Source organism: Copadichromis virginalis, linkage group LG3, assembly GCF_057382275.1.
Source record: "Copadichromis virginalis isolate Kocher_CV1m ecotype Utaka linkage group LG3, C_Virginalis_male_GT1.1, whole genome shotgun sequence".
Classification (NCBI taxonomy): Eukaryota; Metazoa; Chordata; class Actinopteri; order Cichliformes; family Cichlidae; genus Copadichromis; species Copadichromis virginalis.
Genome location: NC_140620.1, coordinates 47,921,966 through 47,937,227, shown reverse-complemented (window position 1 = coordinate 47,937,227; position 15,262 = coordinate 47,921,966). Strand labels below are relative to the sequence as shown.

Genomic DNA, 15,262 nt, shown 5'->3' with positions numbered 1-15,262 from the left:
CTGGAAATAGTTTATTTTGATGCATATGCTTTTTTTTTGCAAATTTGCATTATAATACTTATTTTAGTTTTTCCTGCAGTATATAAAAATTGCTGAATTTCAAAAATAAAACTATGAAGACACTCAAAATAAATTTCCTGTGGTGGGATACTACCGTATTTCCCGGACTACAGAGCACCTGAATATTAGCCGCACAAGCTAAAATCAGGGGAAAATCCTGTTTTGTACATACATTAGCCGCACCTGACCAAAAGCCACAGGTGTTTCAATGTTGACTTATCATATGTAAGAGAATATGCACAAAGGGAATTGTCAGGAAAGAGATGGCTGTTTGGAGACACACCCCTTTTATTAATATTTTGAAAAACAAGTTATAGGTACATATTTGCATAACTTTTTAGGTATATGTACAAGTCGCGGTAATTACAAGTACAAAACATGTACTGTGCTTCATAAATGAGTAACAAATGTAGTACATAACAATAACCTACAGCACACCAGAAAAATAGATTCGGCCTACCTTTTAGGCTCAGGTGCAGTGACACGGCTTTAACAAGAAGAAAAGTCAGTCATTCACCATCTTTCTCTTCTTCCTGCGCACTAAAACCACCAAAGTCCTCTTCTCCAGTGTCGGATACGAACAGGCTCAGGATGGCTTCGTTATCCACTCTCAGCTTCTTTCCTTCGTTGTCACTTTCAAAACCAAACAAATCCTCGTTGTCAGTGTCAGAGTCGAACACCCTCAGAAGGGCCGTGGCGGTGTCCTCCTCTCCATCATGCAGCAGTCCAGCCCTTCGAAATCCGTTGGTGATCGTGGATGTTTTCACACTTTTCCACGCTGTCAGATTCCACCTGTGGAGTTGAGCATAACTTGCTTTTTGCAAGTTTATCGCCGCTCGTCATCCACGCCTCCCGCTGAACGCGTAACGCTACTTTGAAGTTTGTTTTTCGCGCTACTTCTACGGCACTATGTTGCCTGGCGGATGGACATGTGACCAACATACCACTCTTGAACCCTGTGTGTCTGATCACATGCCCTTCCGCCAAGCAACGTAGTGCCGTACAACAGCGGAACAAACAAAACAAATCGTCTTACGATATGACAAAAATCACGGACAATCCATAGAAAAGCCGCACCTGACTAAAAGCCGCAGGGTTCAAAGCTTGTGCAAAAAGTAGCGGCTTATAGCCCGACAATTACGGTATTTTGTGCAACTTTTTTTGTATTTACAGTTTTGAGGGATAAGCCTCTTTAATTTCTCTAACTAGAAATATATGTTTAAAAAAACAAAAACGATTTTCAATTTTTTTTGTAGTTTATTGCACTTTTTTGCAATTTATGTAATTACTATACACTTAATGCAGACATATTATTAAAATTTGGGCTATAATGGTTGTATTGATGTATAGCAACTTGAAATGCTCCCAAAAATGGCACTACAGCATGTAAATATATAATATAAGCTCTGGCGGACTTGGTTCTATGGTAGGTCTTAAAGGGTTAAACTATTTTCTCCTAGTGATTTGAAAAACAATGTTATTGCTTGAAATCCACAGATTTTTTACTAGGAGTTGGTCAGAGTCCAATTCTGGTGCTTTCTCTCTGCATTTGTTCTCTCAAGAGCAGTTGTTCTAGCACCTATAATGGTTAAGAAGCTACTGGCACAAGTCTTTCTGAGTTTCTTAAACAGTAAAACATAGTATTTCAAAGAACTTTGAATTTCAGTCTATGTGGGAGTTACTTAACAGCAAAGATGTGTAACTTCGTGTGAAAAAAGCTTTTTGAAAACCTGATTTTTAGGTAAAGTCAGCAGGAAGTTTCAGGTTATCTTTTCTTCTTGAAGATCAGTTATGTAACCTCAGATTGAGCTTTTTGTTCTTTAAAATAAAGTGTTTTGATGTGAACTGATGAATTCACGAACACGGGAGACGTGCGTCATCATCTCGTGCCTGCCATGTTGTTAATGCCACTGCACGCAGTTCAGACTTGTGCTGTGTTGTAAATGTTACTGGGAATGACCCTGTTAGGCTGCCTTCACAACAAATTAACGGGAAAAAAAAGTTCTCGTCTGAATCGGGCTTATTGCTACTGGGTTGCTTTGTCTGGCCAGAGATCACAGCACACACCGTGCAGACTTATATTTTTTCGCACTCAGACGTCTTTTAGCACGTATGCGCGTGTGATGTCTATGAATATCTACGGAGGATAACTCTGATATGCAGAAAACGTAACTCTCAAATCCATCTGGGTGCCGCGTGCTTGTTTAGGGCGTCGAACGTAAGCGCGTCGCCGCGTGTTTCCCTTCTGTGGATGTGCGCGCATGAGAGCGAGAGCAAGAACACAGCATGAATTGGAATGATCCGACAGCACCCAGTCCCTGCCAACACAAACTTGAGCTTGGCTGCTGCTGTAGAGCAATAAGAACGAGACAGGAAGGCAGTCAGCTCCTCGGATCAGAATTGGCCCCGTTTCCTCCTCGATGCATATTCTCTGATGGATACGTGCCTGTCTATATGTCCTCTGCATATTAAAATCTAAAACACACACAGATATCGTTAAAGGCCTTTCTTATCGCCACAGAGATCATCGTGGAAACACGTGCTCCAGTTTACAGTTTGGCTTTTGTAGCAAAGTTTAATTGGCCCCACCGCCTGTCTCAGTTCATTTCAAAGGGTAACAGTCACTCGGCTGTGAAAGGGAGGGAGCACAGAAGAGCAAAGGAGACGATGAGGTAGTACTGGACTCTGGGAATGTAAACACAGAAGCCCTACATCAAGGCTTGGCATTACAAGCGACACATTCGCTCGGCTTTTTTAATATACATTTTTTATTTATTTATTTTTTGTGAAAAATAGGAGTGGAGTTAATTTGCAGACTTTGCCAGTTTTTATGGCTCATTCATATGTCATAAGTTTTGCCAGGGTTTGTAATGTCATGAAACGCCTCAGAAACTTGGCACGTAATGCTTTAGCCCTTATCTTTGACTTTACTGTAGCCCCCTCCCCAATCGCCTAATTAGAGTTTTCCCATCCTCACTTCAAGATGTGCCATTTGGAGGCCTCATTTATCTTGCGTGCCATGTCACAGAGCACAGGAGCATTTAAAGTGAAGGCTGCAGATTGAAGGCCACAATAAAAAGCTCACATTTACACATCTTAAAGGAAAGATTGTGCTGCAGAGAAGAGAAACAAGTTTCCAAACTCCTTGAGAGTGTCCCCACTTTTCACTCGTGCCAGAATATTTACACTGTTGTACACCACACGCAGATCAACTTCAGGGCTCCAAAACCCTGCATTAAAAATGGTCCAAAGCATTCATTACTCAGTATTTATTAGGCTCCAGAAACACTTGTTTCAAAGCCCACAGCTCTTCACTGTAGCTTCAGTGCAGGTTTTTCCATTAGAGTGCACACTGAGACGACTTCCAGCATCACTACAACATCATTACGGTTGTGTGTGTGTTTTTCGGGCTTAGGAACGTTCGCTCCAAATCAAAGAGAGACGTTATATAACTGTTTTGACAGGCGATGCGGCGCTCGTGTCGATGAGAAGACAGAATGCGTAAAAACTGGCGCATGTCTCCACTGAATTTGTGTTCAGCCCACACCAGTGACAAGTTTAAAAAGAAAAAAAGATGTTAAGACGGGTATAATAATGATCTCTCTTACAAGAGAGCTAACATCTGATCTAGACGTAGTCAGCTGCTCCCAGCTGGGTTTCTTTATTCACGCTGAGAGCTTGGGTGTAGGCCGCGCTGCTGGTTACAACCCCGTGGGCCAAGATAAGTATATCCCTTACCTGACTTTACACACAGTTCACACACTCAATTTCTCCACACTAAAACATTTAAGCAGACTTCTCCCAACACTACAGCATTCTCAGACCCTATGGATTCCTTTAGGCTCGGCGCTCCTTACTCGGCATTCCTCCCAACAGCTGAACGATTCCCACTCGAACCTTATCACATCGGGCTATTTTTGCTTCAGCTCCTCAAATGTGCTGCTCTGGAGCGCTCCTCTGTGCTGTTAATTTGCTGCGTGCCTGTGGCCAAAAGACATGCATGTGACTTCACTCAGTAACAAAGTGACACTTTTTTTTTTGGTTTTTAGCTATTTTAACAAATATTCTCGAGGCTCCTGGTGTAGCTGTAACTTTAGCAGTTGAATCCAGGCGATAACCGGAGATGAAAGTACGCCCGCCTCACTTCTATATCCTTCCCATGACACACAAATTTGGCAGGCCCACAAAAGGAGGCTTTTTCTTTACTTCCAAGTGAAACTAATAACCTCACACCGTAAAAGTCCACGGCCGGCACCTTAAGGCGCAACACCAATAATTACATAAATTCTGGGATGCTAGGATATACCTGCCAGCTGTTTTTCAGGTATCATTTTTGCATTAGTATCACCTTCCTCAAGCACCCGAACATATAGTTTTGCTGGCGGCAAGCTGAGGTAACGATCTGCCTTTTCTCACTGGCTCTTGTTTCATTTCTTGCCACTTTGCAACAATTGGTTTCCTCGCACAGAGGTTTATATGTTACAGCTATAACAAGGGTTTGATTCAATGCTGTCTCCCTGGAAACTGAAAAATTGCCACCTAGCTTTCTTGTTTTGAAGTAGGTTTTTGGATAATGTTAAAAGCTTAAATTAATGTTATCATTGAACCAAAGACCTACAGTCTACATCTAGTAGATTATAAGGATATACCATTCCCCTCTTCTCAGTATTATATTTTAGTGCCATTGTTTTGGGTTTCTGGGTCGCAGCATTAATTCAGAGGTTTTGGTCTCACCTCCATCATTAGCCTTGGTCCCAGTCACAGCTGTATTTGGAAAAAATACAAATCTTGTTAGACGCCACAATGTGGCAACTAAGTCAGTTTCCCTCTGACAGGATGCCAGAAACACAGCTTAACCAGAATGCTAACAGTGCTTAGTTGCACTACTGTTACTAGATTTATGTGTTAATAATGAAAGAAGTAGTTAATCCACTGAAACATTTTACTTTTTATTATTTTAGTTTATTGAGGTCTTTGGACATCAGAAAATATTCAGTACTTGCGCAATAACATGCGTCTTTATTATTGTTATTATTAGCTGTAGTAGTATTGAGGTTGTATAAACATCTTTATGTATATCCCTTGATGATGATTATATCTGCTGAAGGCGGTGTGCTCCAGCTGACCTGGACCTTCCTTCGGTGAATATTTCTGAATGTTGGTAGAGTCAGTGTAATTCACAGAGGCAGCCTCCATCTTTTCCCCGTTAATCCCCTGAACCGTCTCCGAGTTTCCTTTTTGAAAAAGTCTCTGACACTTCCATCTGATGTTTGCAAGAGACATCATGTCAGGTCACATGAAGGGGAGAAACACACACTTTTCCTGCATTTGACATTAATCACGGGTGATTAATCACCTACCACAGTGTTGCTGTGCCTTTGATGTGTAGGTTCCCCCCGCAGGCCCACACAGACATTATCTAAAATCACCTTGGAAGTTGTAAGCCTGTCGGCTGAATTTGGAGATCTCTGTCTCAACCTGCCTCTGTTGAACTTGGCTTTTTTCTTTTAAACCTACTGTTTTTTTTATCTCAGCAACTCAGCAGCGTTTCTCGAGGTGTTCATTTATGTTCTAATACATTTGCAGCTCAGATGAAGACAACTCGATGATCTTTTAGCCCAGTGGTCCCCAACCTTTTTTTTTTTCTGGCATACTTTTCAAGTAACTTTAGTAAAACTCATTTAAACTGGATGCGGACGACTTTCAGCTTACGGCTTCTCAGTTATTGTTACCATTGAGGTTGAAAGACCTCAGAGGAGGAGATTCAAGTAGTCAAGGATGGTAATGTGACAGTGGAGGATACCAGGGATAGGGTGATCTTCTGTAGCGACTCTTAAAGGCATCAGCTGAAAGAAGAAAGAGAAGATCTGTTATGTTCAGTCTGATTTCTTTATCTATACAATTAGCTAGTGAACTCCTAGGGATTTAAATTATTTGTTTATTTTTTGATCATTACTTATCTACTGTAATACAATTTGTCTGCTGTTTTGTGCCAATTAACTTTTCTGTCTCACTTCATTAAACGTAGTAGTACAGCTAATCTCTGAGTACCCCTGGTTAAGAGTCACCGTGGTAGAACAACACGGCTCTTAGATTGGTTTATTTTTTCAGCTGTCAAACAAATACAATGTCATTCTTCTTCTGTGTGCACTGCAGAGACCTGGCCAACAACAGCATCAGCTGTCTGAACAGCGACATCTTTAAAGGTCTATCCAGTCTGATCCGACTGTAAGTCATTTGCACTGCTGTGAATGTGATCTAGTCATGTCTTTATAGTACATCCCAAATAAAACCTCTTTTTTTTTCTCCCCTCTCAGAAACCTTACAGGGAACATGTTCTCTTCATTGGCTCAGGGGACCTTTGACAGCTTGGTGTCTCTGAAGGCGCTGTGAGTATGCTCAGCTTGAAAAGAAACTTCATGCACGTGGCCATTGTCAGTCTGTTTGATGGTGCTCGATCACCTAAACTGACCCCAGGTGTTGTTTTTGTCCATCTCCAGGGACTTCAAGACACCTTACCTGCTGTGTGACTGCAACCTTCTCTGGCTGCTGCGCTGGATCAAAGACAGGAAAATCTCTGTAAGGAACACAGAGTGCTCCTACCCACAGTCTCTACAGGGTCAGTCAGTTACCTCCATCAGGCCGGAGCTCTTTACATGCGGTACGGAGACACACACGCACACGTTAAAATATAATCGTTTGAACATCCTGCAACAGAACTGCATCATTTTAATTGCCGCTGACTCGAATCTGCCATTTGTCCTGTCTTAAACATGTCTAAATAACTGAGCAGCAGCTCAGACGACTGTACAGTCAAAATGCTGCGCTGTCCCTTTAACGTCTCTGTTTTGGTATCAGTGAGGTTAGTGTTTGGGTAACAGGGGCTTGTGCAATGACACGGGAGATAAGACAAGGGCTGCCCAGGCCAGCGCTGCCTTTGTTTGTACTTGCTCATGTCTTATCGGTTTGGCACTCATCTCAGTGAGGGATTATGAAATGTATGGCGTAGATTTAGCAGAAGCTGCTGGCCTGACATGAATTACGAGTGGCACTAAAAGTACTGAGAATTTAAAGATGCAGTTTTAACTTGTATAGTAAACAGAACTGGAAAAATGAGCGACGCTTCATTTTTATTTTGAGAAATACCGCCTGACTCGCCTGCTTGTTTTCCTCAGACGCTCCACTCGAGCTGCCCTCCTTCCAGCTGACCCCATCCCAGCGGCAGGTCGTCTTTCAGGGGGACAGCCTGCCGTTCCAGTGTCAGGCCTCCCTCGTGGCAGAGGACATGCAGGTGCTGTGGTACCACAGGGGCCACATGGTCAAGCCTGATGCCACTCAAGGCATCTTCATTGAAAAGCGCATTGTGCAGAACTGCTCGCTGATTGCCAGGTATGAAGATAGGTGTTCGTGTATTCTGCAGTTCATAGGAATTTATATAGCCACCTTGACCAATTAACATAAAATATATTATATTTTCATGGTTTCCATCAGTGCATTGACCATCTCAAACATCCAACCTGGTTTTACGGGCAACTGGGAGTGTCGGGTCAGGACAAGCAGGGGAAACACCACCAGGACGGTCCACATTGTGGTGCTGCAAAGTTCAGCCAAGTACTGCGTCCCTGAACGTGTCTCCAACAACAAGGGAGAGTTCAGGTGGATACTTATTCCTTTTTTTTCTCTTTTTAAACTTAAAACCACTTAAAACTCAAAAATCCAGTGTGATGGAATATACCAAAGGTGAAGTAATAAATAATTTCCTTTGTGATTGAAGTGTATTCTTGCTGTGTTGGAGCAGTTGCGTTATTGTGCAAGCAGCACCCCCTTGTGGCCAAACGGTGTTACTCCTTCAGTTACCAGATTGGACCTATTTTGGCTCACATGACACAGCCTGAAGAGGAAATAAACAGCAATTTATTTAAATCCTCCCAGGTGGCCACGCACCTTAGCAGGGATCAGAGCCTACCTGCCCTGCAACCGACTGCCATCGAGCGGAAGCACGTACTCGGGCAGCTCCAGTGAAGAGCAGCGGGCTTGGCGTTACTGTGATCGCGAGGGCCAATGGGCAGAAGAGGATTATTCCCGCTGCCAGTTTCAGAAGGATGTCACAAGATTCCTCAATGTCATCAACCAGGTTTGTATCTGGCCATTCAGGCTGTGATTTGATGGTTTTGAGCTTCCTCGTACCTGTGGCCCACAGCTCTCTATTCATGCCCAGTTTTGTTTTTCCTAGATGCCTCTAAATGAGAGCAATGTGGTGACTATAGCTCAACGCCTGTTTGTCTACACGAAGGATGCTGCCAACTTCTCAGACAAGATGGATATCATCTTTGTGGCTGAGATGATCGAGAAGTTTGGGAAGTTTGTTGAGAAGTTTAAAGACGTAAGTGGATGTGCTTATGTGTTCACATTTAATTGTTTCTCTTTTAAAAACTTGGAGTATGCACTGCTGAGTTGGATGTAGTTGGAAATCTTGTTGTGTCTCTTTGTCTCCTAGCTGGGTCAGGTGATGGTCAGCATGGCCAGTAACCTGATGCTGGCCGACGAGAGGGTGTTGTCGATGGCTCAGCGTGAAGCCATGGCCTGCTCCCGCATCATCGCCTGCCTCCAGAAGATTGCCGCTTACCGCCCAGCTACACCTCAGGCCTTCCCCCTGGTTAGCCTCACCAACAGCATTTAGACATGTTGCACTACAGATTATGTGTAACGCAGAGCTGCATTTGACTCTTTCTGTTGTCCTTCCAGACCTCCCCTAACATTGCACTGGACGTCCACTTTGTCAAGGTCAGCGACTGGAATGGTATGTCCTGCGTGTTACTGCAGAGGGCCATCCCTGAGCGCCCCATCGGCCAGGACCGCCAGCTCACCTTCAAATGTAACACAAGCAGCTCGTTTTCCAGCATCTTTTACAAGGTCAGCTCCTGCCAGGAAAAAAAAACTAGTTTGCAGTTTCATTAGGCGGAACTTTTATTTGTGGACAGCTTCTGAATTTATAAATGAATTCATCAGATTTTAGTCGTAACAGCGTCTTTTGAGTAGTTTAACATGACAAGTTGTTCTTTCATTGTGTTTTTTGTCTTTATAGAGCACTGCAGCGGAGGCTTCCCTGCAGTTTCCCCAGTCTCTCCTTACTGAGGCTGTACCTCCTGGGCAGCCAGAGGACACGGTCTACAAGCTCCACCTACTTGGCTTCCACAATGGCAAGTTTTTTCCATCCACTGGCAACTCCTCCCAACTTGCTGATGGAGGGCGGAGGAGAAGTGTAGCCACACCTGTCATCATGGCCAAGATAGGTGAGTCGTGATGTTGCAGGCATAGTGGTAAACTCTAACCTGACAAAAGGTCAGCTCTTCTAATCAACAAGGACACATTATCAGGAAACAAACTGAAAACTTAAAGTGCTTTACCCCACTGTGTACTTGGCATCAGATGGCATGACTCCACGCGTCCTGAAGACCCCCGTTAATGTCACCCTGCGCCTGTTTGCCCGCGGCTCAGATGCTGTGTCCGCCTGCTGGAACTTGAGCCAGGCGGGAGGTCAGGGAGGATGGCAGAGCGACGGCTGCCGCATATTAGACCATCACGACAATTTCACAACCATATCATGCAACTCTCTGGGCAACTATGGCCTGCTTATGGTAGGTTGGGCTGCCTCTTTATGTTCACTGGGGAGTTTGTGAGGCTATCAGCACCCGTGTGCACAGTATGACCTCACTGGCCCTCTAGTATATCTCTTTATGATCTCATTCTTGTTTCAGGATCTCAGCGCTATGGAATATTCCTCGCCAAGCATTAAGCCACTGCACCCGGTTATCTACGCCACCACTGTCATACTCCTCCTGTGCCTGGCCACCATTATTATAAGCTATATCTACCATCACAGGTAAGAGAATAAACCAGTGGTATTGAACGGCTTTCCCATTAGCCCCCTTGTCTCATTCATAGCTCTGCAATCTGTTGTTTCTGCGACTGCAGGTCTGTCCGAGTGAGCCGGAAGTTTTGGCACATGTTGATCAACCTCTGCTTCCACATCTCCCTCACCTGTGGGGTTTTTATAGGTGGCATCAATCAGACGCGATTCTCAAGCGTCTGTCAAGCAGTGAGTATACAGCGCCCGCACACTCTGAGCCTCTCCCAGCCTCCCCGCCGCATTTGCTTCCACTTTGAATGTTTTCTAGGAATAAGAAGTTGAAAAAGTTGCCTTTGGCTAAAATCACTGCACTTGTGAAACTCTGAGGGTGGGGTGGCATAGAAAGATACTGTAGCTCGTTTCATGGCTTGAGGCAACCCTGCACCTCTCCTCAAGGTGTGCTGGAGTGGGACGCACTACTTTTTCTTCTTTCTTTTTCTTTTTCTTTTTTAAATTGCACCAATCTGGATGCAAGACCTTGTTGATTTATTGAATGTGCTTTGATGTAAAATGATATTTTCTAATGTTAATATCCAACTCAATGTGATGATGTCTTAAGCAGAAGATGCACTAAACAAAAATATCTACAGTGTGCTCCGTTCTCTTACTTTTATCGATTAAAGAATAGAGCTGAAGAGGCACATTTTGTCATACTGACACTCACTGATTTCGCTGCTACTATAATGGTCCATTCTCTCCTAGGTGGGCATTTTGCTGCACTACTCCACTCTCGCTACCACTCTCTGGGTGGGTGTGACTGCAAGGAACATTTACAAGCAAGTGACGCGCAAGGCCAAACGCTACGAGGAGCTGGACGAGCCACCGCCACCGCCGCGGCCAATGCTGAGGTTTGACTCTCTCACCGCAGCCGATGTGTGGCAAAAGTGGTGCCTTTTTAAACTACACCCTCCAAATGATAGCCTTGTCAACCGTCTGAACATGTAGTAATTCTACTAATGGCTTCAGAGCTTTTGTTTCACCCAGTTCTATCTTTTTATTATCCTGGAAGTGAAGAAATGAACCAGAGCTTCACTTATTTTGTGCCTGCTTCCTTTGCAGCATGTGTGGATCGCACAGGCGCAGTTGAATTAATAGCAGTACAGCAAAATCCGTATGCTTGTAAATACCACATAAACTAGACTCAGGCTCTTTAACTGTTCAGATAAACAGGACTGTGCATTTTGTCCGTTGAGATGTGTGCGTGTGATTCTTCCTGTGCATAAATCTGTAGCAGCAGGCAGCTTTTATAATGTGAACCAAGCTTGAGCTGTCGTGTGTTTTTTACACAAATTACAGACGTAGCGCAGGACACGCTACGCTGTGTCATAAAACTTATCTGTATATATACTCAGCATACCTTCCCTTAAATGTGTATATGACATTTCTGTTGTTATATGTGGCCACATTTTAGTGAGGCTGCCACCACACGGTGTCACTGTAGAAGCCCGAAGCATCACCTGATTTCTTTTATTTCCTTCATGCCTATTTTATCATTCAAAGACTGAAACAGAACTACCTCTCTTTCCTTTCTCCAAAAGGTTCTACTTAATTGGCGGAGGGATACCCATCATAGTCTGTGGGATCACTGCTGCAGCAAACATCAAAAACTACGGCAGCCAGATCAATGCGCCACAGTAAGTAGAACTTTAGTCATTAAAGTTTCCTTCTCTTGGTTTGATTTCATGGAAACGCCGTGCCATTTTATCTGGTCAACAGATTCACATATTTTTCTACCTTCTGTCTTTAAGAGAAATTGGCTTTGTGGTTGTCCAGGCCAGACTGCACTGCATTAGCTCGAATATTTTTATGAGGGAAGGTTTATTCCCTCCAGTTCTGATTATAGATGCCTTTTAATGATATGCGCATCCAAGCAACGAGAAACTGCTGCCAGTTTACAGCGAGCTCCCCCGCCCCGCTCTCTACGGCGGCAGCTGTTTAGATTGTGTAGCGTGGCTGACTAATTGAGAAATCTGGAGCCGTATCTGTCTTGGAGTCTTTGGAGCTTAATTAATTTCTTGCAACCAAAACAAATTCAGCCTGTGTTATTAAATGTAATGGGACAGTAACTGTAAGAATGAGACGCAAAACTTTTTCCAGAGTAATTTCGAGTTTCTCGGGTTAATAATCACAGCGACAGATTAAGACGGGGAGACGAGGTATTGTTTTAATGAGGGAAAACTTTACCATTAGCATGTTCGGTAAATTTAAATGAATGCTAAACGTTGAGCCTGATATAGAGTTGGAAAAAAAAGCCACATCTGATGTCTGAATCGTCTTATCTCTGTCTTCATTAGTTGCTGGATGGCGTGGGAGCCGAGCATCGGAGCATTTTATGGCCCGGTAGTTTTTATCATCTTTGTGGACTGCATGTACTTCCTCAGCATCCTGCTGCAGCTGCGCCGGCACCCTGAGCGCCGTTACGAGCTCAAAGAGCCAACCGAAGAGCAGCAGCATCTGGCTCCGGCCAACACTGAGGTTGGGCCCGATGCTCCCGGCAGCCACTGCCACCCCCTCACCCTCCAGCTTCAGCCACATGAGGCGTCCTCTTCATTAGTGTTTCCCCCCCACACTGTGCCACTGTCGGCTCTGGAGAACGAGCACACCTTCGCTGGGCAGTTGATGGGTGCAGCGGGGGCATTGGGGCTGTACGCAGCCCTGTGGGTGTTCGGCGCCATGGCGGTATCACAGGACCACCCTTTTGATTTAGCTTTCACCTGCTTGTTTGGGGTGGCGGCGCTGGCGCTCGGGGCCTTCATGGTTGCTCATCACTGCGTCAACAGACAAGATATGAGGCGCCACTGGTCCCAGGTCTGTTGCTCCGGGAGACGAGCGTACTCCGCACAGGAGGACACCCTTCTGCCTCAGCCAGGCGTGGCGATGATATCCACGACAGGATCTGACAACAAGGCAGATGGGGAGTCAGCCAAGTGCGGCCACAGCAGCGCGGACTCTTCCTATACAAACAAGAGCGCCCCGAGCATGCGCAACTCCGCCCACGGCAGCAAGCTGACCAATCTCCACGCGGAGGCTGCACAGTGCAAGTCAGCCTCAGCATCAGCATCAGCGGCAGCCAATGGCGCTGCTATTTTGGACAACAGCCTGACCGAGCATTCACTAGACAATGAAATCAAAATGCACGTGTCACCGCTCGAGGTCCAGTTCCACCCCGTGAACAACGCGAGCAACCCGGCCGCCACCGTCGCCGCCACCGCCAACGGCCACATAAGCAGGCATCACAAAAACAGAGCGCGCACGCACAGGGCGAGTCGGCTCACCGTGCTGCGAGAGTACGCCTACGACGTGCCTACCAGCGTGGAGGGCAGCGTGCAGAGCGCCCCACACAGGAGACACCATCACTACGACATGGCTGCTCGCAACAGCAGACGAGCGGCCTACATGGCGTACAGGGAGCGGCATCAGAGCCAGCTGCAACAGGACAGCAGCGACAGCGCCAGCCTGCCGCGGCGCTCCCGCTACTCAGATAAAGGAGGCGGCAGCACGCTGGGGAAAGGATCTGTGGTAACCGTAGAGACTGAGCAGTCGGTTACTGCGGCAGGGTCGAGCTCAAGTAGAGACTCTGCTTCTGCAAAGCAGCCTGGCAGCACGGGACTGGAAAGCCACCCTAAGTCTTATGGGCTGAACCTTATCACTCACAACGGTGGCGCGCTTAAAGAGAATGGACAGGCAGTGGCTGTAATTAAAGCGGACAGTGCAGCCGCAGTAAAGACCGGCTTGTGGAAACATGAAACTACTGTGTAGCAACCGTTTCTGTGCTAAAGACTGCATAATAATGTGCTCACAACTTTAAGCTGTGAATGTCTGGTTTAGTTGTTTGATTGTACTTTTTTTTTTCCTTGAAAAAAGAAAAAAATTGGAAAATAGTAGCCGAATTATGGCCAATGAACTGACTTTGTAGATATGTTTCTGTAAATGTTCTATTTTTATAACTTTTAATCCACCACTTTGAGAGTTTTGTACATGAAACCGCATGGTCTGAGCTGTGTGGCCCTGTGCGTACCGTTAACCTGGAGCCTTTTTCCCCCCGTTTTCTAGTTTGTTCCAACAATAATTAAAACAAAAGTTCCATTTACCTAATTTAGAGATTTGTTTCTTGCACTTGCACCCACGATCTCATCTTTTGCTCTCTGCAGCCACTGCAAAGGTGAGTCAGAGCTGTTTTGTTTCCAGGAATTACTCTCCCTGACAATATATGACATGCTGGTAATTGGGTTTTTCGCTGACCTTCAGGTGGCCTCGGGTTCCTTTCTCTACAGTGGTGCAGCACTTTAATTGCAGCTGGCTGTGGCTGTGGGCTCTATGGGTGTTTTCTTGCTGCCTGCTGGCAGATTTGATGAGTGCGCCTTACTTTCGGGGCACCCGCTGTCTTAATGCGCCCGGCTGTGATTGACAGCTGACTCTCAGGGCAAGTGAAGCTGCCATGAGAAGAAAGGATAATGAGAGAAGTGTCTTCTTCTCCTTGCAGCGCTTTCCATTCTCCATCTCCTCCACAGCTGACAGCTGAACTGGAGTTCCACTCGCTGCTTGACATCGCTGTTGGGGCAGAGCGTGTAAGAGACTCAAAGTGTGATTTGACTGCTTGAGTACTCAAGAGATGAATTGCTGTGACTTTTTGCTGGGCGAATGCCATGTAGCATGTAGACTTGGTGGTTCTGTCAACAGCAACGAGCTTGATGTTGGCTCAGCTCCCTAGCTGTGTAAGAGCATAGGTATATAATGACTTCATTTGCCACCAGTGAATATTTGGTGGTAAACTCAATCACCACTGAAACACATGAATGCACAGTGTTGTGTTTATAGCAGAATGGATGTAGACGATTTAACATCACCCAATGATTTGTGGAGATGTGATTTTAGCAAATTTTAGGAACCTAAAGTAATCAAATACACTAATACCTTCAATCCTGGTTAACATGAGCCAAATGTGCTTCTAAGTTTATGTTAAATAGATAAATAACAGGAGGAGAATATGTAGTACAAGCGAAAGCTGGGAACAGACCGAGATGCTGTAAACTGTGGAGAATTATAATGTTAATGATTCTTCCTGCACTCAGTTTTGCTTTTTAAGATTTTCAGCCTGTCTTGTTTCCCTCGGGGAAAACTCTTAGAGTTTAAGATATCTGCTCTGCTGAAAAATGACTAGCATTTACTTCCCACTGCAGTGTTACAGTTTCCAAACAAGGGGTCAGGAACACACGACAGTCCCTGCGACTTTTGGGAGGACCAAGCTCAGACTAAATGACAAAACAACTTGTTCCGAGTGATGTATTCACA

At 45.1% G+C, this 15,262-nt stretch overlaps 1 protein-coding gene across 1 annotated transcript in view; it reads left to right on the top strand.

Annotated features, from left to right (window-relative positions):
* The window catches only part of adgra3 (adhesion G protein-coupled receptor A3), a 28,640-nt gene extending 14,580 nt beyond the window's left edge, over nucleotides 1-14,060 (top strand). Inside the window, exons 4-19 of the mRNA XM_085451447.1 lie at nucleotides 6,217-6,288; nucleotides 6,378-6,449; nucleotides 6,561-6,721; nucleotides 7,236-7,449; nucleotides 7,552-7,716; nucleotides 7,993-8,194; nucleotides 8,294-8,443; nucleotides 8,558-8,716; nucleotides 8,806-8,973; nucleotides 9,146-9,353; nucleotides 9,490-9,698; nucleotides 9,819-9,943; nucleotides 10,036-10,159; nucleotides 10,673-10,818; nucleotides 11,509-11,604; nucleotides 12,265-14,060. Of these exons, the coding sequence (XP_085307573.1) occupies nucleotides 6,217-6,288; nucleotides 6,378-6,449; nucleotides 6,561-6,721; nucleotides 7,236-7,449; nucleotides 7,552-7,716; nucleotides 7,993-8,194; nucleotides 8,294-8,443; nucleotides 8,558-8,716; nucleotides 8,806-8,973; nucleotides 9,146-9,353; nucleotides 9,490-9,698; nucleotides 9,819-9,943; nucleotides 10,036-10,159; nucleotides 10,673-10,818; nucleotides 11,509-11,604; nucleotides 12,265-13,729 (3,736 nt within the window). The 3' untranslated portion in view covers nucleotides 13,730-14,060. The remainder of the gene's footprint in view (nucleotides 1-6,216; nucleotides 6,289-6,377; nucleotides 6,450-6,560; nucleotides 6,722-7,235; nucleotides 7,450-7,551; nucleotides 7,717-7,992; nucleotides 8,195-8,293; nucleotides 8,444-8,557; nucleotides 8,717-8,805; nucleotides 8,974-9,145; nucleotides 9,354-9,489; nucleotides 9,699-9,818; nucleotides 9,944-10,035; nucleotides 10,160-10,672; nucleotides 10,819-11,508; nucleotides 11,605-12,264) is intronic.
* Nucleotides 14,061-15,262: the final 1,202 nt, after the last annotated feature.